General features: G+C 39.9%; 1 protein-coding gene across 1 annotated transcript in view; it reads right to left on the bottom strand.

The window, feature by feature from the left end:
- Positions 1-13,140, bottom strand: part of SLC17A8 (solute carrier family 17 (vesicular glutamate transporter), member 8) — a 76,896-nt gene extending 63,756 nt beyond the window's left edge. The window contains exon 1 of the mRNA XM_006888519.1: positions 13,005-13,140. Coding sequence (XP_006888581.1) covers positions 13,005-13,105 — 101 coding nt within the window. The 5' untranslated portion in view covers positions 13,106-13,140. The remainder of the gene's footprint in view (positions 1-13,004) is intronic.
- Between the last annotated feature and the right edge of the window lie 10,254 nt (positions 13,141-23,394).

Below are 23,394 nucleotides of genomic sequence, written 5' to 3'. Positions count from 1 at the left end.
GGAGGTGGTGGTGGTGATGGTGGTGGAGGTGGTGGTGATGGTGGTGGAGGTGGTGGTGGTGGTAGCCTCCATCGCGTCAGCTACAACTCATAGCCACCATGTGAGCATTAGATCTGACCTTTGCCCTACGTTGTGCCATGTCCATCGTCTCTGATGTGCTTGAAACCATTGCTACAGTCACTTTCTCCATCTGATCATCCTCCTTGCTCAATATAATGTATTTTTGCAAAGACTAGCCCTTCCTGACAACCGGTCAAAAGTATGTGAAATTAAGTTTCACCATCCTTGTCTCTAAGGAGTATCCTGCTTGCATTTCCTCTAAGACAGATGTCTTTGTTCTTTTGCAGCCCATTGGATATTCATTCAGCACTTTTCTTCAAAAATTACAATTCAGAAGCATCAATTCTCCTTCTTTCATCCTTATTCACAGTCCAACTTTCATATACATAGGAAGCAATAGGAAATACCAGGGCATTAATCAGGCACATTTTAGTCTTTAAACTGACATTTTTACCCTTTAGCATTTGGGACAGATCCTTGACAACAGGTTTCCCCAATGCCTATATCTTTTGTATCTTTTGTTTTCTTCACTGCTGATACCATGGGTAATGAGCGTGGATCAAGTAAAATAAAATCCTTTACAATTTCAATTTTTCTCCATCTGTCAAGATGTTGTCTACTGGTTGAGTGGTGAAGATTTTTGTTTTTTTGCTTTTAAGTTGTAATCCATATTAAAGGTTATAGTCTTTGATCTTCTACAACAAATGTTTCAAGTCCTCTTAACTTTCTACAAGCAAAGAGTGTTCTCTGCATAAAACAGGTTGTTGATGAGTCTCCCTCCTATCCTAACACATTATTCTTCATACAGTCCATCTTCTTGAATTATTTGCTCAACCTAGAAATTGAATAGGTATAAAGAAAGAACACAAGTCTGATACACCCCTTACCTAATTTTAAACCCTGTAGTGTTGATTGATGGTCTCCTTTTGGGTGATTAACTGCCTCTAAAAACCTGCTGGAGGGTCAGCTATAGGTCTGTTCCGACTCTGTGATACTCAACAACAAGTGTTCCCTTGTTCTGTTCTTGGTCTACATGTAGATTTTACATGAGCACAAGTATGTGTTCTGGGATTCTCATTCTTCTCAATTCATTAATATCAAGAATCTATAAATTTCCTACATTGGGGTAGAGTGACTCTCACATTGTTGCTTATTTTATAATCTCTGTGTGTGCATGTTTGTTTGTTTATAGTTTGGTCTTCTGAGTACAGCACTTGTCTGTCTGTTTGCTGTACTGTGGTGACTTGCATTGATGTGATGATGGAAGCTATACCACTAGCATTCCAAACACCAGACACCAGCAGGGTCACCCATGGTTGACAGCTTTCCACATACTAAGAGTTCCTATTATAACTATTTAATTTAGCAATATGTTTCCCTACCAAAAGAATTAATGGATAATGATCATCAACAATAGATTACCTCAAACGTTATTCAGGTACACACTTTCTTGTTTATGATCTGCAGTGTTATTTCTATATGCTTTAAAAAGAAGGATCAGAAGATGTTTACATTCCCATGAAATAATTGAATATATAAATACATGTGTATATATATTTGTGGTCTTGTTCTCTCTCACAATATAGTCTGATTTGACTGTATGGTGTCCCACATAGCACTGCCTTAGACCAAGTCACCGAGTTCATGGCAAAGGAGATACATCAGTGATCACAAGGGAATGGGACTGGCTCTGTCACATCCCACAACACTCACAGCTGGGAGCCTGCCAAATCTGAGACAGTCTTTTAAAGATATAGCTGAGGCATTAGCTTGGAGATTAATTTCTGTGAGGAGAGATATTAGGTGTCGCGATACAATATATTCTATAAGCCTGGTGCCATGTCTCTGACAGGTAGAATACACAGGTCTGAGAAACAAGAGGTGGGCACAGAAACTCTGCTCACCACATTTTTGGGTGACGTACTTGGGGAATACCCCATCTCTTGAAGTGAAAGCTGTGCATATCTGGCAGTCCTCATCACCAAAGAAGGATACTTACATTAGGGAAAATAATGGGAAACCTATTAAATATCTGTGGTGATGTCAGTGTAATTAAAAAGTAGTATTTTGAATTCTTTCCTATGCATCTGAAAGTTGGACAATGAATAAGGAGGACCAAAAAAAAATGAATACCTACAAATTATGCACAAATGCTGAATATCCCATGAACTTCCAAAAGAACAAATATGTCTGTCTTGGAGGAAGTGTAACCGAGAGGTAAGAAAGGTGACGTTCCATCTCATGTATTTGGGGCATACTGTCAGGAGGGGCCGGTCCTTCGAAAAAGACAGCATGCTGGGAATCAGAGAGAAAGAGAAGACCCTCAATAAGATAGATTGACACAGTGAATGTAACAATGAGCTCAAGCATGTTGGCAATTTTGAGGCCAAGATAAGACTAGATTAATAAATGTTGCTCATATGATTGCTATGAGTTATAGTCAACTCTACAGCATATAATAATAGCATTAAATATTTTACTATAAAATAAGTCAATATAGGACAATGGCTGATGTCCAAGCACTTTGGGCTACTCATGCCAAGACCAGAAGAGAAAACAAGAAGTCATCATTGAGGAAGAATAATTTCCACTGGAGGACTTGGGAACTTGGGGCTCGCCCTTCACAGTGTGAATACAAAATGCACTTGGTGCTCAAGAGATCCATAGATTTATCCCTTAATACTCATTGCCTTGTCTAGTTTTAACTGATAAGGATATGATAACCAGATGCCCAGAATGTTGGGGAAAGAAGATCTGGGTCAGCCCACAAGACAAAGTACCAGAAGTGTCAGCTGAAAGTGAAGAGAACAGAGGATGAGTACAGCAATGGTAGTTGAAATCTATCCTACTAATGCTTTTCTTGAAAATTATTCAGGAATTACGACAGAATTGGCAAAGAATACCGAAGAATTCCTGGAGAAGCTGTACGTTATTCTAAGTGATATTACTACGACAAGCAAGTAGATCTTAGTGGAGTTACGGGTAGGGTATAACAGACACTGAGTTGCGCACCCAGATACATTTTATCTGATCCCAACACTCTCAGAGCTTCTGCAAGTGTTCACTGCTAATGCCTTTCAGCTGCTTCCATCTCAGAAGAAGGGGCCTCCATTAGTTCCATGTCCCCAGTCCCGCACTAGGGTATACCATAATCAACGGCTGGCTAATGTAGAGATGTAAAAAGCTGCCCTCGTGTCTGAAAGAGACAACTCAGTACCACAATGACTGGATCTGGCATTTGTAGGTTCGCTGTGAACTCATCCTTCCTGGGCTCTTTTTTCTTTCCTGTCCTGCTTTAGTCCTTCACTCACATTTTTTTCCTTTTCTTTTTTTCAGGAAGAGTATGCCTGCCCTCCCACCACCACTATATTGCGCATGTGCTGCCAAGTGGGTGCCCCAACTCATAGCAAGCCCGTTGTTGTGGTCACTATGTCCATCTATCTCACGAAGGGTCTTCCTCTTTTGCTGACCCTCTGCTTTTCCAAGCAGGATGTTTTCCTTTAGTCCCTGGCCCCTCCTGATAACATGCTTGATGTACATGGCATGAAGTCTAGCCATCCCAGCTCCTAATAGTATTCTGGCTGTACTTCTCCCAAGATAAATGTGTTTTGTCTTTTGATAGTCCACCAACATATTTCGTATTTTTAAGCAACACCACAATTCAAAGCCATTGATTGTTCTTCACTCTTCCTTACACATCATTGTTCAATTTTCAAATTCATTTAAGGCCATTGAAAAATATTATGGCTTGGGTCAGGGGCACCTCATAGCCCTACAAATAAAGAAAATGATCCTTTACAGCAGATTTCCCAAGTGCCATGTATCATTTGCTCTTGTGACTGCTGCTTCTATGGACAACTGATTGTGGACCCAAGTGAAGAGAAATCTTTGGCAACTTCAATCTCATTCGCTCACATACAGCTGTAATGTGGATTCTGTCTCATCGCAGCTCTCCATTGGGTTTCTGAAGCTGTAAATGTTAATGTGAGCAGTGCACTCATATTTTTTTAATTTGTTTTGTTTTGCTTTTTAATTAATTTTCATGAAAGTTTACAGAGACTTAGGGTTTCCAGTCATTCATTGTTGCACTTTTCTCCCTACCCACCCCCGCCTCCCCCAATTCACTCTTCTCCTTGAAAAGAAAGAAAAACTCTTTCATTATTACACAATCCCACCCCCTACGTCTATTCCACTAAGCAGTCTTCACTCTGGACTTCTGTAATGACAAGAATACCCATTTATATATCCCTTTTAAACAGTTCTCTCTCATCTGTTTCAATGCAATATACATAATTCCTCTCCTCCTTTTCTGTCTTCTCTCAACCCTGATGTCAGTCATGGCAGTCACAACAGTGGCCCTATGCAGTATTTGTCCTTCTGTGACTGAGATATTTCACTCAGCATACTGTCCTCCATTGTCATTCATTTTGCTTAATATTTCATGAGTTCCTTGTTTTACAATGAAGCATAGTATTCCATTGTGTGAATCTACCACAACTTCTCTATCCCTTCGTTTGTTAATAGACACTTGGGTTGTTTCCAGCTCTTTGCTATTGTGAACAAAGCCACAATAAACATGGGTGTGCATACATCTGGCTTGGTTGGCATGCTCATCTTTTTCCAGATAGATTCAGACTGCCAGAGATGTATGATCTTTTGGTTAGTGGTGCAGCATCCTACAAGCTACACCACAGCTCCTAAGATCTAGATCTTAAGGAGTCTTCTCGAGGACAGACTTATGAGTGAAATATAGCAATGAAGAAACCAGTAAAGACAGACAGGCAAGTAAAGTAGAAGGAAGAGGAGGGATGAGGCCATCTTTAAATAGGATGGTCAGGAATTCCTCCATGGAAAAGAGGTTTATGAAGATTGTGAGAAGATAATTGAGGAAAGTAAGGGAATGAAGGAGATAGGATGCATCCCTCGTGTACACCTTTCCTGATTTTGAACCGTGCAGTGTTTCCTTGCTCTGTTCTGATGACGGCCTCCTGGTCTAAATATAGGTTTCACATGAGCACAATTAAGTGTTCTGGGACTCCCATTCTTCTCAAGGGTAGTCACAATTTGTTATGATCCACACAATCAAATACCTTTTCATAGTCAATGAAACACTGATAGATATTCCTCTGGTACTCTCAACTTTCAACTAACATCCATCTAACATTGGCTGTAATATCCCTAGTGTCATGGCCTCTTCTAAACCCAGCCTGCCCATCTGGAAGTTCTCTGTTGATGTTCCATTCCAGTCATTTTTGGATAATTTTCAGCAGGATCTTATTTGCATGTGACATTAATGATATTGTTCAATAATTTCTACACTCTGTTGGATCACCTTTTTTTGGAATGGAAATAAATAAGGATTTCTACTAGTCTGTTGGCCAGGTAGTTGTCCTCCAGATTTCTTGGCACAAGCTGGTGAGCAAATCCAGGGCAGCATCTGTTTGTTGAAGTATTTTAATTGATATACCGTCAATTTCTGGGGCCTTATTTGTTTTCAAATTCCTTCAGAGCAGCTTGAACTTACTTCCTCCTTCATCACCATTGGCTCTTGATCATGTGTTGTTTCATAATATTCTTCTGTGTTAGTCAATTCTATTTTGTATAGTGACTCCGTGTACTCCTTCCATCTTCTTTTGATGCTTCCTAATATTCTTGCCAATAGCATCCTCAAGTATCTGAACTTGAGGCCTGAATTTGCTCTTCAGTTTCTTCAGCTTAAAAAATACTGAGAGAATTTGTCCCTTTTGACTTTCCAACTCCAGCTTTTTGTACATTTCATTATGCTTTTGTTTTGTCTTCCCATGCTTCCCTTTGAAATCTGCAGTTCAGCTTAACATCTTGATTTCTTTTTATGTGTTGACTTCTTATCTTTTCAATTTATAGGCAGAACAGATCATCTGGGAGGCTGGAATTTATGAGGAGAAATGTGGCATCAGGATTGCAAGAAGACTCATAAATAAATTGCATTGTGTAGATAACAAAACTTTGCTTTCTGAAACTGAGGAGGACCTGAAGTATTTGCTGCAGAAGGTCAAGGACTGCAACTTTAAATATAGATTGAAGCTCAACATTAAGAAAACAAAGATTTTCACCACTGGGCCAATTGGCAGAGTCATGATATACAAAGAAGAGATTCAGATTGTTAACACTTTCAGCTTGCTTGGCTCCATGATCAATGCTCCTCCTACCAGCAGCCAGGAAATTAAATAATAATAATAATAATAATAATAATAAAATTGGGAAAATCTGCTGTTACATAGTACTGAAGAGTATTCAAGAACACTGAAGAGCAATGATGTCAGTCTAGAGACTAATGTACACTTGATCCTGGTCATAGTCTTCACAGAGAGCTGGATAATAACTAAGGATAACACAAGAAGAATCAATGTCTTTGAGTTGTGGTGTGGAGAAGAGTATTGAACATACCATGAACTGCTAAGAGAACAAACAGATCTGTCCTGAAGAGGGTGAAATGAGGCTACTCCTTGGAGGAAATGATTTTGAAGCTCTGTCTCACATACTCTGGGAATGTGCCCGGGAGGGACCAGTGCTTGGGGAGGACATTATGCTTGGAAGGGATGGAGGGACAGCACAGGAGAGGAAGACCCTGGATGAGATAGATTGACTCACTAGCTGGAGTAATGGAGGTAGGTGTGTCAGAGATGATTAATTTGACTCAGGATAGAATAGAATTCAGAGCTGTTGTACAGGGGGTCACTATGATTCACAAGTGATTCAACAGCACGTAACAACAACACGAGAAAGAACTGTTAGGTTAATTGTGAAAAAGGCTTTCAGGCAAAAGGAATAGATGGTGCAAAAACGGAAATAAGAATGGGTCCGAAGAGTTCTAGTAATAGGAAGGGGAGTGAGGCTGGGAAAGAGTGCCAGAAATGACATCAGAGAGCCTTCTCCAGGTCCTATAGATCATGGAGGGCCTTGACAGCCATTGCAAGGATGTTGGCATCAGCTCTGAGTGAGGCTGGGAAATTCTGAGCAAGGAAGAGACGTGATCTGACTCTATTTTAATAGGAGCACTCTGGCTGCAAGAACAGGAGCCAAGTTGCCAAGGTCAGGCAGACAGGAAGTGAATAATGGAGCAACAATTAGAACCCAGGCTTGCCTGATCTCAGTGACCCATTCTAAGCCACCTGCCTTTGTAGAGTTGGGAGGGACCACACACCTGCAGGTTCCATCTGTTTAAGAGGAAGATGTAACTGCTTGTAAGGAGACCAGGCTCACCTCTGCATCAGCCTAGGGGAAGCCTTCACTTCTACACTTAGGAAAAAGTCCCATACTTACAATAGAGTTAAAAGACTGTGACTATCTTGTAGCCTAAATAACACCCTCAACCTAAATAAATGGTTCCATTTCAAGACAGTGAGTAGGAAAAGGAAAGACACAGAACATCTGATATGAAATCCAGCTTTGCCACTTAGAAATGGTGTGACATTGGGCAAGTTAATTAACCTCTCTGTGCCTCAATTCCCTCATAAGTAGTGTGGTGACTATAATAACAACCACCTTATAGGGTTGTTGTGGGAAATGAATGAGGTTACAGTGATCGGAACATACTGAAGTGACATTATTATTTTATTACACATATGCAAATAAAGGACATGCATACATTAGCATTTAAAGTGAGCATATTGACATGTCGGTTTCTGGACAATTATTTACAAACTGAACACTTCCTTAACCATCTGCTCCATTACTGGACTGCACCTTTATGACTGAAAGCTAGACAATTAATAAGAATGACAGAAAGAAAAAAAGAATGACAGAAGAAAAATTGATGCCTTTGTGTTGTGATGTTGACGAAGAGTATCAAATATTCCACGGACTTGTCAAAAGAGCAAACAGATAGGTCTTAGAGAAAATGCAGCCAGAGTACTCTTTAGAGGCAGAGATGGTGAAGCTTTGTCTCAAACACTTGGGCATGATACTATAAGATGGTATTTCTGGGGAGGGAAAGCATCATACCAGGAAAGGTGGATGATTGGTGTAAGACAGGAAGACATTCAACAAGATGAAATAATGCAGTGACTATAACAATGGGCTCAAGTATGTCCGAGATGGTAACGTTGGTGCAGGATCAGACAGGGTTCAAATCTGTTGTTCACAGTGTATGAAACACAGTGTGGATGAAGAATAGTGTGAAATACAATATATATATATGCTTTGTAAGCAAACCTACATAAATTTTTTCAATTTCCCCCAAAAAATAGTCAAAAAACTAAAAAAAAAACCAAACCAATAACAAACGAACCCAACAAAATAATACTGTGCCTTTACCTGATTAATTGTTCCTGGGGTGGGTGTGTGTGTGTGTGTGTGTGTGTGTGTTTACCTATTGTTATCTAATAGATCAGGAAGCTATTGTACAAATAGAGCAAGGGAACACTAAATGGTTCAAAATCAAGAAGAGTGTATCAGGGATGTATCCTTTCTCCATACCTTCGTAATCTATATTCTGAACAGATAATGCAGGAGGCTAGACTTTATACGAGTATGGTAGCAGGATTGAAGACTCATTAACAATCTGCATCATGCAGATGACACAATCTTGCTTGCCAAAACTGAGGATGACTTAAAACATTTACTGCAGAAGGTCAAGGACTGCAGTCTTCTATACCACTTGTATCTCTCAACATAAAAAAAAACCAAAAACAACAAAACAAAGAGCCTTACCATTGGACCAATAAGCAGCTTCATGGTAGAGAAAAGATTGAGGTTGTTAACTATTTTGTCTTGCCTGGATCCACAATCAACACCCTTGGGGTCAGCAGTCAGGAAACTAAAATATTAGTTGCATTGGGAAAATCCACTGTCAAGGACCTTGTCAGAGTGCTAAAAAGCAAGATGACAGTCTATAGACTAAAGTACATCTTCTCAGTTGTTCACTATGCACCTGAGAGCTGGACAGTGAATAAGAATGACAGAGAGGAATTGGTGCCTTTGTGCTGTGGTGCTGGAGAAGATTATTGAACATATCATGGACTGTCAAGAGAACAAATAGGTCTGTCCTGAAGAGGGTAAAACCAAGTTGCTCCTTGGAGGCAAGGATTTTGAAACTTGGTCTCACATACTTTGGGCATGTTGTCAGGAAGGACCAGTCCTTGGAGAAGGGCATCATGCTTGGACAGGTAAAGAGAGTCAGTGCAGGAGAAGATGACCCTTGATGAGACGGATTGACATAGTGACTGTGGCAATAGAGTTAGGTGTGTCTGAGATGTTGAGGTTGGCTCAGAACAGGGCAAGATCTGGAGCTACTGTTCAAAGGGTCACTATGAGTTGTAGTCAATATGGTGCATTACAACAACACATAACAATATGAAATGTAACAAAAACAACAATAGCTGATAGAGAGCTCCAGTGGCTTAGTGGAAAGAAGTTGTGCTGCTAGCCCGAAGGCAAGAAGTTTGAATCTATCAGCTGCCCTAAGGGAGAAAGATGTACAATCTCCTCCCATGCATTTTACACCCTTTGAAACCCCACTGGACAGCCAGCTAGTCAGTTCCAACTCACAGCACATAACAACAAAAAATCTGATTAACTGACACAGTGACTTTAACAGTGGGCGTGAGCATTTGAGAGATCATGATGACAGAGCAGGATAGGGAAAGAATCAATCTACTGTTCACAGAATCACTGAGTCAAAGGCAACGTGAAGGCACCTAAAAAGTACCACCACACTGTTCTCCAGAAAGGCCAACAATGCCTGTGTCTAATCAGCTCCTGCGAGAGCTCTTAAAAGCCTTCCGGCTGATTTGCCACTCCCAACCAGGAACACCTGATGGTCAAAAGCATCTGGAGAATTCCATTTCTATGATGATCTCAGTTTCAAATGTGGTTAGACAGCCATGATTTACAAAGCCTATTAAGGGAGAAAGGAGAGGACTCTGTAACTTCCAAATGCTCTATCCCTTCCAAACAGAAATCTGTTCTTCTTGATTTTTTTTTTTTCCTGTCAATGATTTTTTGTGGTAATTAACAAGATGGGGGAATGGCTTCCAAAAGTCTTACTCGGGTTTCTGGAAAGTCACTTCACATGCAATAAACGTATTCAGTCCTTGCCTGATAAGATGTGTCATTATCTCCTTCATAGTCTTGAGGTTAATAATTCATTCTTCTATTATTAACACCAAGTGAAGGCAGCTGGAAGAGCCCATTACAGAGCGCCCAGTTCAAAGATGAAAGCCAAGGATCAATGTGAATTGCAGGCCATGCCTTTCTTTTCATTCCTCTAAAAGAATTCAAATGAGGTCTTGTTTTACCTAAAGTCACCTGTGTTTGTGAGAGAAATAACAACAGCTCCAGCATTTATTTGTTTTTGCTTTAACAGATTGCTTGCAACTCATAGCAACCCAATAAGACAGAGTCAAACTGGCCCATCGGGGTTTTAAGGCTATATACTTTATGCTTTGCAGTCTTTTTTTGTCTCTTCAAAGCCATTGGGTAGGTTTGACCTGCCAACCTCTCAGTTAACAGCCAAATCCTTAACTATTACATTACTAAGGCTCTCATTACTCTTAAATTCTAGTAGTAGTAGTTCTTGTTGTTTTGTACTATTGAGTCAGAACTATTGAGTCAGAACTCACTCAGAGTGGACCCTCCAGAGGATTTTCAGAGGCGGTTTATCAGCAGGGGGAGATTGAACATCTTTCTCCCATGTAACAGCTGATGGATTTGAACCTTGCGCCTTTTGGTTCATAGCTCAAGTCCTTACCCATTAGGCCACCAGAGCTCCCGTTAAGTGTCTGTTTAGTACATTCTACACCTCAAGCATTGTCTCCATCAACTGTTTCTCCACTATTCTATGATATAATTCTGAGAAGAGTGTTCTAAAGATCCAGTTCAAATTTTAATTTGGAAATTACCAAGCAAATCCTTTGATGGACAGAAGTATCTTCAAGCATATGAATTCAAGCATAGTAAAATAAGTTTTTAGGGTATCTGTTCTATCAAAAAATAAATTTAACTTCAAAAGCAAAGTTTTATTTTGAAAAGGAAATTTTCAAGAGTTTGGTGGGGTTTTTACTGTCTGGAGAGGGTTAAACCAGACTGCTTCTTGGAAGTAAGGATTCTGAAGCTTTATCTGACATACTTTGGGCATGTTGCAAGGAGGAATCAGTCCTTGGAGAAGGACGTCATGCTTGGGAGGGTGGAGGGACAGCAAAGGAGAGGAAGACCCTTAATGAGATGGATTGATTCAGTGACTGGGGTAATGGGGGTAAGTGTGTCAGAGACAATAAGATTGGCACAGAATAGAAGCAGGGTTTAGGGCTGTTGTAGGGTCACTATGAGTCACAGGCGCATAACAACAACAAGAAGATATTTATAAGCCAAAACCAATTTCTCTGTGGTGAAAACTATTTCAACTCCCTTTGATCCTATAGGACGGAGGAGAACTGCCCTGTAGGTACTCTAAGGCTGTGTATCTTTACAGAAGCCGGCTGCCATATCTTTGACCAGAGCAGCAACTCTGGGTTCAAACTGGCTACCTTGCAATCAGCAGCTGAACCCCTTTAACCACTGCACTATCAGAGCTCCCTAAATATAGCTGTCGTCAAATTTATTCAAGAAGATATATATACTTTTTAAAAAAAAGGATAACTATGATCCAAATTCATGGTTTTCTCCCCGACTTTGTCAGATGTCTTTGTCTTCCCTTGAATAAGTCAATTAAGCTATTGTGCTTTCTTGTTGCATTTTTAATCAGATGCACTGCCCCATAATAGGATGTTTCCTGGGGACTGCTCGGCAGAAGCTGAAGGAAGGCACTTGAAATAAAGCTTTATTCCAATCATCTCTAGTGTGGGCGCGGTTTAGTCTGTCACCTACTGGGCTAGGTTTTCAACTGGACATGCTAATTCACTGGGGGTCTGATGGAAATAGTTTCGGTTTTAATTACTGAGCAACTAAGACGCCCCTCCCAATTCTCTTCATTTTGAACACTCATTGAAAGTGATGCAACAGAAAATTGAACACTGACAGAAACATGTATGTTATAAATAAGAAGCAGAATGGATCTGTCTGCCTCGACATTGTCTTTTTTTTTTTACATTGTCTTTTAACTGCAAAGCTTGTTTTGTTTTTGTTTTTGGGGTTTTTTTTTTTCATTTTAAGTGACAGCATAGATAAAAAGTCGAAGTTGTCAGGTGGCTCTTTTACTCGCTAGGATTAGAAATATTAATTTAAATGCATAAAAAACTAGCAAGCACATTTTTCACACTTACTCATATCAGAGAGAGATGTTGTTTTACCTTCTATATCAAAACCACTTATTAATTCATCTCTAAAGTCTAAGCAGGCTTTCACTGTGTTTTTTAAAAATCACAATATACAATGTCACACCAATTCATTTGTATGGCAAATGTGTGTGTGTAAGTGCCATTCTTCAGTTTACACTCAGTTCACTGATAGTATTTAACATCTTTCCTCCATACCCAGCTGAAGTTTTTCTGCTTTATAGAATACTGATTTTTTTCCCCCCTAGTTACCTTCTTCAAGCTATTTTGTGGTTAACCTTCTCTTTGAAAATCACACAATTAGGAAACAATTTCTGTAGTTTCATATAACAAGCTAACATTCTCACATTTAGTTTTCAGTATTTCAGTTCAAAGCAATCTATCTACTTGTCATTGTTATTTAATATATGTGAAACACTACCTTCCTCCATGCGTTCTAACTCAGTGTTGTACAATATGTGCAATCTCCCAATCCACAGTGAATGTTAATCCTCCTCCTGTAGTGAATTCCTTGTTTCCTAATTCAACCCTACACTTTAGATGCACCTGCTCTTCCTCGAGGCACAGACAGTTGGAGCTGGAAGAGGCTCAACCCACTCCCTGTCCACTGATGTCGTTCTAAAAACACGATACTTCATTGACAACACGAAGCTAAACTCAGAAATAAACTGCAAGTTAGCATTCAAACTTTACCTTTGCAAAATCCCCAGCGAATCTCCCACGACGTTCTTCACTCCTTCCTTCCCAGGTTTTACAAATTTTTCTTTGAAGGTATCAAATGCTTTAAAAGGCATTTTTTTTTTTTTAAATCAAAGGGGTACCTTTGAGCTATTAAGCATCAGTCTCAGCAACTGTCATCCTTTCTCATCCCCGGCAGTGGGACCGCTCTGCCTGCTCTGCTGAACACCTTGATGTCAGTTCTCATAGACGTAAGGATAGAAGATCAAAAAGGGGGGTGAGATCCAGTCCAGATCTTGCAAGATGAGACACCCGCCTCCTCACAAAAACAGCCAAGGGGTGTCTGGAAGGAAACTCAGCCCCTCACTACAGCCCAGGCTCAGCCGCAGCTTGTGGCCGCTGTCTCAGGCAGCAGCTCTCAGACTCAGCACAGCCCCTCTCCCACCCAGGGGCTGCAGCTGGAGGAGCTACAGTGGGTTCCAGCCCACGAAGTGTCCTGAGACCAGCATCTGTGGCCAGTCTCCAGCTCCTCCTGCTGCTCTGACCACACGGCCCCTCCTGGCCTTCTGGAGCTCAGGCTGTGGCGGGATCCTTTCCAAGGTGATGCTATAGTAACAGGCACAATACCTGCCCCTGAGTCACTTGGACTTATTAATGGGCTCTCAGCCAGAGCAGGCGCTCTCAGTGAAACTGATGAAACATTTACACGTCCTTTACTTTCCCAAGTGTTGGCTCTGCAGACCAGCTCTCAAACATCACTTTATGCTGTTTATGCCCTTTTGGGAGTCATGAGACGGTTTTTCAGCCAAGATGCTGGTGGGGTACGTCTCCAGGCAGAACCCTGGCACTTGATTACGGTAAATGCAAAACCTGTGCCTCACCCAGGAGGACGTTTATTTCCTCTTGATCAACGCAGCAGGATTTTTCTCTCTTTCACTGGAGCAGCCAGTGTTCCTTACAGGCAACGATGGTGAAGCTTCATCTCACACACTTTGAGTATGTTGCTAGAAGAGGGTGTTTTTTGGAAAAGGACATAATACTGAGGGTAGATGTGTCAGAGACTATGAGGTTACCTCAAGACAGAGCATGATTCGGAGCTGTTGAACATTGGGTCACTGTAAGATGCAAGCAACTCGATGACACATAATACAACAACAAACACACATCTACTCTTATTACTGCAGTCACTGAGCCAATCCATCTAATCCAAGGTCTTCCTCTGCTATGCTGTCCCTCCGCCCTTCCAAGCATGATGTCCCTCTCCAAGGACTGGTCCAAAGCAGGTCAGATGAAGCTTCAAAATCCTTGCCTCCAAGGAGCAGCCTGGTTTCACCCATTCCAGGAAGAACCTGTTTGTTCTCCTAGCAGACCTAATGGTCTTGATAGACATGTCTTATTTGCTTGGGTACTTATCACTATGGTCTGGGGTATGAGATGATCTCGTTGGATGGCCTTAGGGTGAGGACTAGCCACTTCTGGAAGATCAATAACATGACTGGGTAGAAACTTTGGGCCATGGAGCACCAGCCAAATTTCAAAGAGGCTGGAGACTGAGAACAGCCATGTGGGCAATCAGTCACGCCTACATGAGAGAGCTTCTGTAAAAACTCTGAATGTTGGGTGAACTTCCCTGACTGGCAATACTCTAGTATGTTGTCACACACTGATGCCAGAAAAGTGAGATTGTTTGTAACTCCAGAGTGAATCATTAGGTAAGTTTCATGCCATAGCAATTCATAGTTTCAACTCGTCAAGTAGATTTTGACTCAGAGAAACCCCGTGTAGAGCAGAGCTAACCACTGTCCAGCCCTGCCCCCCCCAAGTCACCACTGGGCTTGAACCCCTGACCCCGGGTGGCAGCCACTGTGTCAATCCGTCCCCTTGAGGGTCTTCTGCTTTTTTACTGACTCTCTACCAAGCATCAAGTCCTTCTCCATGGACTGGCCCCTTCTGATAACATGTCCCAAAGAATGGGACAAGAAAACTAAGACGTATTCCGGCTCTATTTCTTCCAAGAAAACTGTTTCTTCTTTTGGCAATCCATGGTACTCAATAACATTTGCCAACTCCTAATTCAAGGCATCGATTATTCTTCAGCAGTCCTTAGTCACTGTCCAACTTTCATATGCATTTGAAATAATTAAAACATACCATGACTTGAGTCAGGTACACTTACTTCTCAAAAGTGACAGCTTTGCTTTTTAGTACTTAAAAGTGGTATTTTGCAATACATTTGCCCAATGCAATACATTATTTGGTTTCTTGACTGCTACTTATAAAGTAATGGATTCTTGTTTAAAAAAAAGCCCTTTGATGATTTCAATCTTTTATCAGTACTTCTTGATAATATTTATTGGCCCAATTGTGAGGGTTTTTGTTTTCTTTCTTGTCTATTAATTGTTGTTGTTATGCGCCACAGAGTTGAAACTCACCCATAGCCGACCCTCCAGCAGGTTTTCAGAGACAGTTAATCAAATGGGAGGAGATTGTTCAACCTTCTCCCATAGAGCAGCTGGTGGTCTCAAACCACTCACCTTCGGAATTGTAGCACATCTTGTCACTAATTCATGAGAGCTAATTAAGTCTTCATCAATTTCAATAGGCAAGGTTACATTATTTGCATACCACACGTTGTCAATGAGTATTCCTCCAATCCTGATGCTGCATTCATTCTTATTCTTCTTACAAAGCAGCGTCTTAGGTTATTTGATTACCATATTGAATGAGTATGGTAAAGGATACAGCCTAGTCAGTTTGCTTTCTTTTAAACTATGTAGTATTCTTTGTTCTGCTTGAAAATTTACCTCTTGGTGTCTATGCACAGGCTCTAGAATGTTCTGGAATTCCCATTCTTCACAATGTTATCCATAATTTCATATGACACGCACAGAAGAATGCCTTTACATAGTCTATAAAATGCAAATACACATATTTCTGATATTCTTTGCTTCAGCCACTCTCTATCTTTCTCAGAATGATGTCTCTCTAACAGGAACTGGAACCTCTTGAAAATATGTCAAAAGTAAGTGAGACCATGGTTCACCGTCCTTGCTTCTAAGTAGCACTATGGTTGTACTTCCTTCAAAACAAATTTGTTTGTTCTTCAGGCAGTTCATAATCTATTCAGTGCTCTTCTCAGCACCCTTGTTACCAGCAGTCAAGAAATCAAAAGGCATGTTGGATTGGAACAATCTGCTGTCAAGGTCCTCTCCAAGGTGCTAAGGAGCCATTACTTGCTATGCATCTGAAAGTTGTACAATGAATAAAGAAGACAGAAGCAGAATTGATGCCTTTGAGCTGTGGTGTTGGAGGTACTGGATATCCTGTGGACAGCCAGAAGAATAAACAAAAGTCCTGGAGAAAGTGCAACCAGGGTGCTCCAAAGAGGCAAGGGTGGTGAGCTTTGTCTCATACACTTGGGGCATATTGTTAGGAGGGGCTAGTCTGTGGAAAACTATATCACGCTTGGAAAGGTGGAGGGCCGGTGAAATAAAGGATGCCTCTCAAGATGGATTGACACCGGGCTTGTAACAATGGACTTGAGTATATCAGAGATGATGAGAATGGCACATGACAGGGCCAAGCTCAGATCTGCTGTTCATCGGCTCACTATGAGTTACAGTCGATTAGATGGCACCTAATAACAATTTCTGCAACATCACAATTCAAAGGCAGAGATTCTTCTTCCATCTCCTTTACTCATTGTCCATCTCTCAGATGCATAAGAAGGAATTTAAAATGTCATGGTTTGGCTCAGCAGCTGTTAGATAGTTGCCTAAACAATCATATCCCTCTGTCTGGCCTCCAGGCTTGTTTCTGGTTGCTCTGCTCTCCATATCTGCAGTTTATGGATGCCATTCAGCTCCTCATTGGCACTAAGGCTGTAGCCAAACAATTTTTTTAGGTCTGGTTAATTCTCGTTTTGTTCTATTTCTGCACCATCCTCAGACTCTCCGTCATGCTTAAGTCCATTGTTGCAGTCACTGAGTCAACTCATCCTCGACACTCCTCGACAGCCTTCTTGTATTTCACTGACCCTCTACTTTTCCAAGCATGATGGATTTTTAAAGAACTGACCTCTTCTGACAGCATGTCCAAAGTTTGTATGATGAAAATTTGGTGTCATTATCTCAAAGGAGCACCATAGTTGCACTTCTTCTGAGATCTTACTTGTTTGTTCTCTTGGTGGTCAGCAGTCTTTGGCCAACACAGCAATTCAAAGCTAACAAGTCTTTTTGGATTTTACTTATTTATTGTCCAATTCCCAGATGCATATGATGTAACTGGAAATACCATGGTTTGTGCTTTATGCTCTTTGATTTCCATGGAGTCGTTGCCAAAGGACCAATCATTGTCAAGAACAGGCAACAGGCAAATTCTTCTCAAAGATCTGAGTTAAGCTAAACTAAGTCAGAGCTGGATCCTCAGTAGTAAATAACGCATTTGACATCAAGTTGATAATTGACTCATGTCCTATCACCCGATAGGACAGCATGGAGCTATCCCAGAGCATTTCCAAACCTGTCTGTAATCTTTATGGAAGCAAACTGCTTCATTTTTTCCCCATCAAGTTTTTGGATTAAATATTGCCTTAGTGGTAAAGAATTGTGAGGCCCAAAGGCATGCAGTTCAAATCCACAAGTTGCTTTGAAGGGAAATAGACGGGCAATCAAACTCCCCTTGTGTAATTTAATGCCTCTGAAAACCTGTTGATGGGTCAGCTATGAGTTTATTCTGACTCAACACTAATGTGTTTTTAATTTGAAAGCATAATTGAAAAAGTTCCAGTTACACTGTGGTTATGGCTGCAAACCAAATAATCAGTGGTTTCAACCCACCAGTCACTCCATGGGAGAAAGATGAGGCTTCCGTAAAGATTGACAGCCTCGGAAACTCTGAGTCAATTCTACTCTGGCTTGCAGGGTTGCTATGAATCAGAAGCTACTCAGTAGTAGTGGTTATAGTGTTGTTATTGTTGTTGTTGTTTACCATCGAGTCAGAATCAACTCAAAGCTGACACTCCAGGAGGTTTGTTTGGTTGGGATTTTTTTAATTAATTTTAATAAACGTTTACAAAGACTTTGGGTTTCCATTCATTGTTGTTGCATGTTTCTCCCTGCCCACCCCTCTCCCTCCAGTTTGCTCTTCTGTTTGAAAAGTAAAAGAAAAATTCTTTCATTGGTATACAATCTCCCCACCTCACACCCAGTCCACTCCACCACGCAGTCTTCGTTCTGGACTCTTTGAGAAACAGTAAATCAGACAGGCAAGTTTTCCTCTTTCTCCCATAGAACAGCTGGTGAACTTGAACCATGTGCCTTTGGGGTTGGCAGCACAACTCTTAATCACTAAGCCACCAGGTTAAATGGATGACAGAAGAATTTATGCCTTTAAGTTGTGGTGCTGGAGAATAGTCTTGAACATACCATGGACAGCCAAGAAAATTAATAAATCTGTCTTGGAGATAGTGAAACCAACTTTCTCCTTAGAGGCTAAGATTTTAAAGCTCTGTCTCACATACTTTGGACACTTGGCCCATGAGGGATCAGTCCTTGGAGAAGGCCATCATGCTTGGGATGATGGAGCAACAGCACAGGAGAGGAAGACACCAGATGGGATGGATTGATACAGTAACTGGAGAAATAGGGGTTGGTGTGTTGGATTCTGTGAGACAGGCTCAGGACAGGGCAGGCTTCAGAGCTGCTGTACATAGGGTCGCTATGAGTTGCTGGCAACTCGATGGCACATAGCAACAACAACAACAATGATTAATGGTGTAACACATCTTTTTTGCATACATATTAGCGTGCATTTTCAAATGAAATATCTATTCAAATCTTTTGTTTTTGTTGTTGTTATGTGCCGTCGAGTCTTTTATCTATTTTTAAATCAATTGTTTTGTTGTTGAAATAGATGAGTATATATTCTGGATACAAGTCTTTTCTCATACAAATGTTTTGCAAATATTTTCTCCCAATATTTTGTTTTGTTGTTGTTATGTGGTGTTCAGTTGCTTGCAACTCATAACACCCTGTGTACAATAGCTCTGAACCCTGTCCTATCCTGAACCAATCTCACTACCTCTGACACACCTACTCTTTTTACCCCAGTTACTGTGTCAGTTCATCTCATCTGGGGTCTTCTTCTCCTGTGCTGTCCCTCCACCCTTCCAAGCATGATGTCCTGTTTCAAGGATTGGTCCCTACTGGCTACATGCCCAAAGTATGTGAAAACAAGCTTCAAAATCCTTGCCTTCAAGGAGCAACCTGATTTCACTCTCTCTAGGACAAACCTATTTGTGCTCTTTGCAGCCCATGGTATGTTCAATACTTTCCACCAGCACCACAACTCAAAGGCATTAATTCTTCTATTAGTCATTGTTCAGCTCGCTGGCACATAGCAAACCATGGCCTGGATCAGGCACATCTTAGTCTCTAGATTGACATCATTACTCTTCAGTACTCTGGAGAGTTCCCTGACAGTAGATTTTCCCAATGCAATTCGTCTTTTGATTTCCTGTCTGCTGATATCAAGAGTGTTGACTGTGGAGCCAAGCGAGCTGAAGTTGTTAATAATTTCAGTCTCTATCACGATGCTGCCACTTGGCCCAGAGATGAGAATCTTTTTATTTTTAATTGATGTTGAGCTTTTTAATGGTATATTTAGCAATGCAAACATTTCCATTTTTATTAGGCCCAATTTTTTTTTATTTTTTTTTTCATTTTTATTATTTTGTGTTTTGTGTACCATCAAATCAGATCTGACTGGTACAGGAGGAGATTGTCCCTCCTTCTCCAGCAGAACATTTGGTGGATTCAAACTGCTCACCTCTGTGATTGCAGTGTGGCTTCTTGCCACTAGGCCATCAGAGCTTACCTGAGAAAACCCAATTTATAATATTTTTATGAACCATACTTTTGATGTCATAACTAAGAAATTTTACCAAATCAATGGTCTCAAAGATTTTCCTAAACACTTTCATCTAAATTTTTTATTATTTTGTTCTTATTTTTTAAGCTAGGGCTCATTTTGAGTTAAATTGTTTTATAGTTTGATAGAAGAGATTAAATGCATCATTTTTATTGGAATTTGAATGAAAGTGTATAGAGGAAAATTGGGTTTCAATTTAACTATTCACATACCTTTGGGTTTTTAAAAATTTATTTGCATACAAATATTCATATACATTGTGTTTTATTCATGTACATTGTGTTTTATGGAATCATTCATACATATTTTATATAATTAATTACTATTTATCTATGCCTATTACCACCCCAACTTTTCAAGTCCCTATTGAATCATTCTAATTCCTTCACCCTCCTCCACCCATTAACCTTCCCTATCCTCATGATTTCTTCCCTTTCTCCATTTTTTATCCGTCTTCCCCTCTTGACCATTTATACATAACTTGTGCAGTTCTCCTAATTCCACAAGTGTGGTTATATGCCATATTTGTGAGTTATTTCATACATCATAATGCTTGCTAGACTCTCTCATGTTATATGGTATTTTATGAGATCATTGTTTTTTCCTTAGTGCTGCATAGTATTCCATTGTGTGAATGTATTACAATTTCTCAATCTATTTGTTTGTTGATGGGCATTTAAGCTGTTTTGCTTTTCTTGCTGTTGTGAATAATACTACTGTGAGCATAAATGTACAGAACATTTTGTTTTATAACAGTAATTATAATAGGAAACTCTGGTGGCTTAATGGTAAAGAATTGCACTAGCAACACAAAGGTATGTGTTTCAAATCCACCATACACTCCACAGGAGAAAGATGGACAATATTCCCCCATGTAATGGATTGCCTCTGAAAACTGTTGGGGGTCAGCTCTGGGTTGATTCCATCTCGAGAGTACACAACACCCACCACCACCACATTGGTCTTATTTACACCCTGGGATTCTCATTTCCATTAATATTCTTGTTTGTTTGCATAAAATCATTCATATATATATGTGTTTCATTTATACCAGGGGTGTTGAGTGTGAATCCAAGTAAAATATGTGTATCAAGTTAGTGAATTTTTTTCCCTCCTCTTTTCCACCCCTGCCACTCCTGGTAACAAGAAATATTGTTTCTTCATGTATATAAACCATAACTTTTTATTTTATAATGGGCTTGTATCATGTTTGTCCTTTTGTAACTGACATATTTCACTCAAGCTAATGTGTTTCAGATTCATCTGTGTCATGTGATAGTTCATGAATTCTTTGTTATTTTTTAGTGTTGCATATTATTCCACTGTGTACACACCCTACTTCATTTACTCACTTTTATACAGAGAGGTATTTAGATTGCTTCTCTCTTTCTGCCATTGTAAATAATGTTTTCGTGAAGACATGTGCTAAATTCATCCTTTTTGCACATGAATATATGCTCAATTATCTCGGCAGCATCTGTTTAAAAAGTTATCATTTAACACAGTGAATGTCCTTGGCACTTTTGTCAAAAATCAGTTGACCAATCTGAAAAAAATGGCCTACCAGACATTATGTGTATTGCAATTAACAATCTGGGGCAGAATACGTATAAACAGATTGACTCAAGAAGAAGAGAATCTGAATGAAAAGTTCACACATAGAAACAATCATGGAGGGTTGATGAGCAAGGAAAGGAAGAGGAGAGGGCAGATAGATGGGTAGGATGAAGGGAAGGGGAGGATTCGGCAAGGATTTGATAAGACATTGTTATAAATGGCATTTATCAAGCATAATTAATGTTGTAAAACAAAGTTATTATAAACTATTGAATAAAAACCAATTTTTTAAAAACAGTTAACCTTACACAGAAGGATCTACTTCTGTATCATCGTCTGTCCTTATTCTAATGCTACACTATTTTGGGGAAGATTGTAGCTTTTTTTTAATTGAAATTTTAATGAAAGTTAATAGAGACTTTGGATTTACATTCACTCATTTTTGCACATTTAGATTGTAGATTTTTCATGTTAAAATTGGGAAATCTATGCACTCCAACATTCTTTGTTTTCAAAATTGTTTTGATGATACTAGGTCTTTTCCATTTTCATACAAATTTTAGTAGCAATTGTCAGTTTCCGAAATCCAGTCTGCTCTGCTACCCTTAAAAGCATAGTTACTACCTAAAATATTTTTAATTTTTTTACAAAAACATAGTTACTGGCCACCAACTTCTTGAGATGGAAAATTCTATGTTCCTAAGAAATACTATTTCTAATAGCCACACGAACATGTCTTTACCTGTGTCCAAGCACTGTAACTATTCATCAAAATCAAATGAAATAAAAATAAAATGTCCCTTGCTATAGAAAGCATTTGCGGGTGGAACATCTAAGCCATTTTTTAACCTCAATATACCCTTAGATTATTACTGATGTTTTAAAACATATAATAGAGACACTACCAGGTAAAGATGACAGGAATCCCAAGGAATATTGCCCTTCCAACACAAAGGTGGTTTGAATTCACCAGCTGATATTAGAGATAGATGAGCAATCGCCTCCCATCTGCTTAACTGCCTCTGAAAACCTCCTGAAGGGTCAGCTATAGGTAGGTTCTAACTGGATGGTACTAAGCAACAACAACAATCATTTTTTTCTGAGTTTAATTATGTCATCCTCCTCTCTCCCAAAAATATGCTTTTTAATCCTAACCTCTATTTCTGGGGCTCTAATCCTGTTTGAGAATAGGCTATCTTTGTTATGTTAATGAGGCACGGTTGTTGTTACAGAACTGAGAATCAACTCAAACCTGACCCTCTAGCAGGTTTCCAGAGACAGTAAATCACACCAGAGGAAATTGCCAAACTTTCTACCATGAAGCAATCACTTTTGAGATATAAAAAAATATTGAACAAGAAAATAGAATAGGAAATAAGTTCTTTTTCTCATGTTAATGATGTAGGATCAGTGAAGGGTATATCTTTAGTCATAGCCCATGGACTTAACAATTGCTTGCCGTGTATCTTAGAGCTGGACAATGAATAAAGATGACAGAAGAATAAATGATGCCTTTGCATTGTGGTGCTAAAGAAGATTATTGAATGTACAATGGACTGCCAAGAGAACAAACAAGACTGTCCTGGAGAAGGTGAAACCAAGTTTATCCTTGAAGGCAAGGAATTTGAAGCTCTATTTCTCATACACTGGGCGTATGGCCAGTCCTTTGAGAAAGACTTCATGCTTGGAGGGTCAGTACAGGAGAGGAAGACAAGATGAATTGGCACAGTGACTGTGTCGGTGGAGGCAGGTGTGTCAGAGACAGTAAGATTGTCTCCAGATAGGGCAAGGTTCAGAGTCATTGTTCACAGGGTTGTTATGAGTCCTAGTAGTCAACTCACAATACATAATGTTGTAGAGAAAGAAACCAGTAACAACTCCAGTTACTAAAAATCAGGAAAAGGTAGTTTATTCCAGC

This window comes from Elephantulus edwardii, unplaced genomic scaffold, assembly GCF_000299155.1.
Source record: "Elephantulus edwardii isolate Elephantulus edwardi_28Jun2011 unplaced genomic scaffold, EleEdw1.0 scaffold00068, whole genome shotgun sequence".
In the NCBI taxonomy this organism is placed as follows: domain Eukaryota; kingdom Metazoa; phylum Chordata; class Mammalia; order Macroscelidea; family Macroscelididae; genus Elephantulus; species Elephantulus edwardii.
This window is presented reverse-complemented; position numbering and strand designations above follow the sequence as displayed.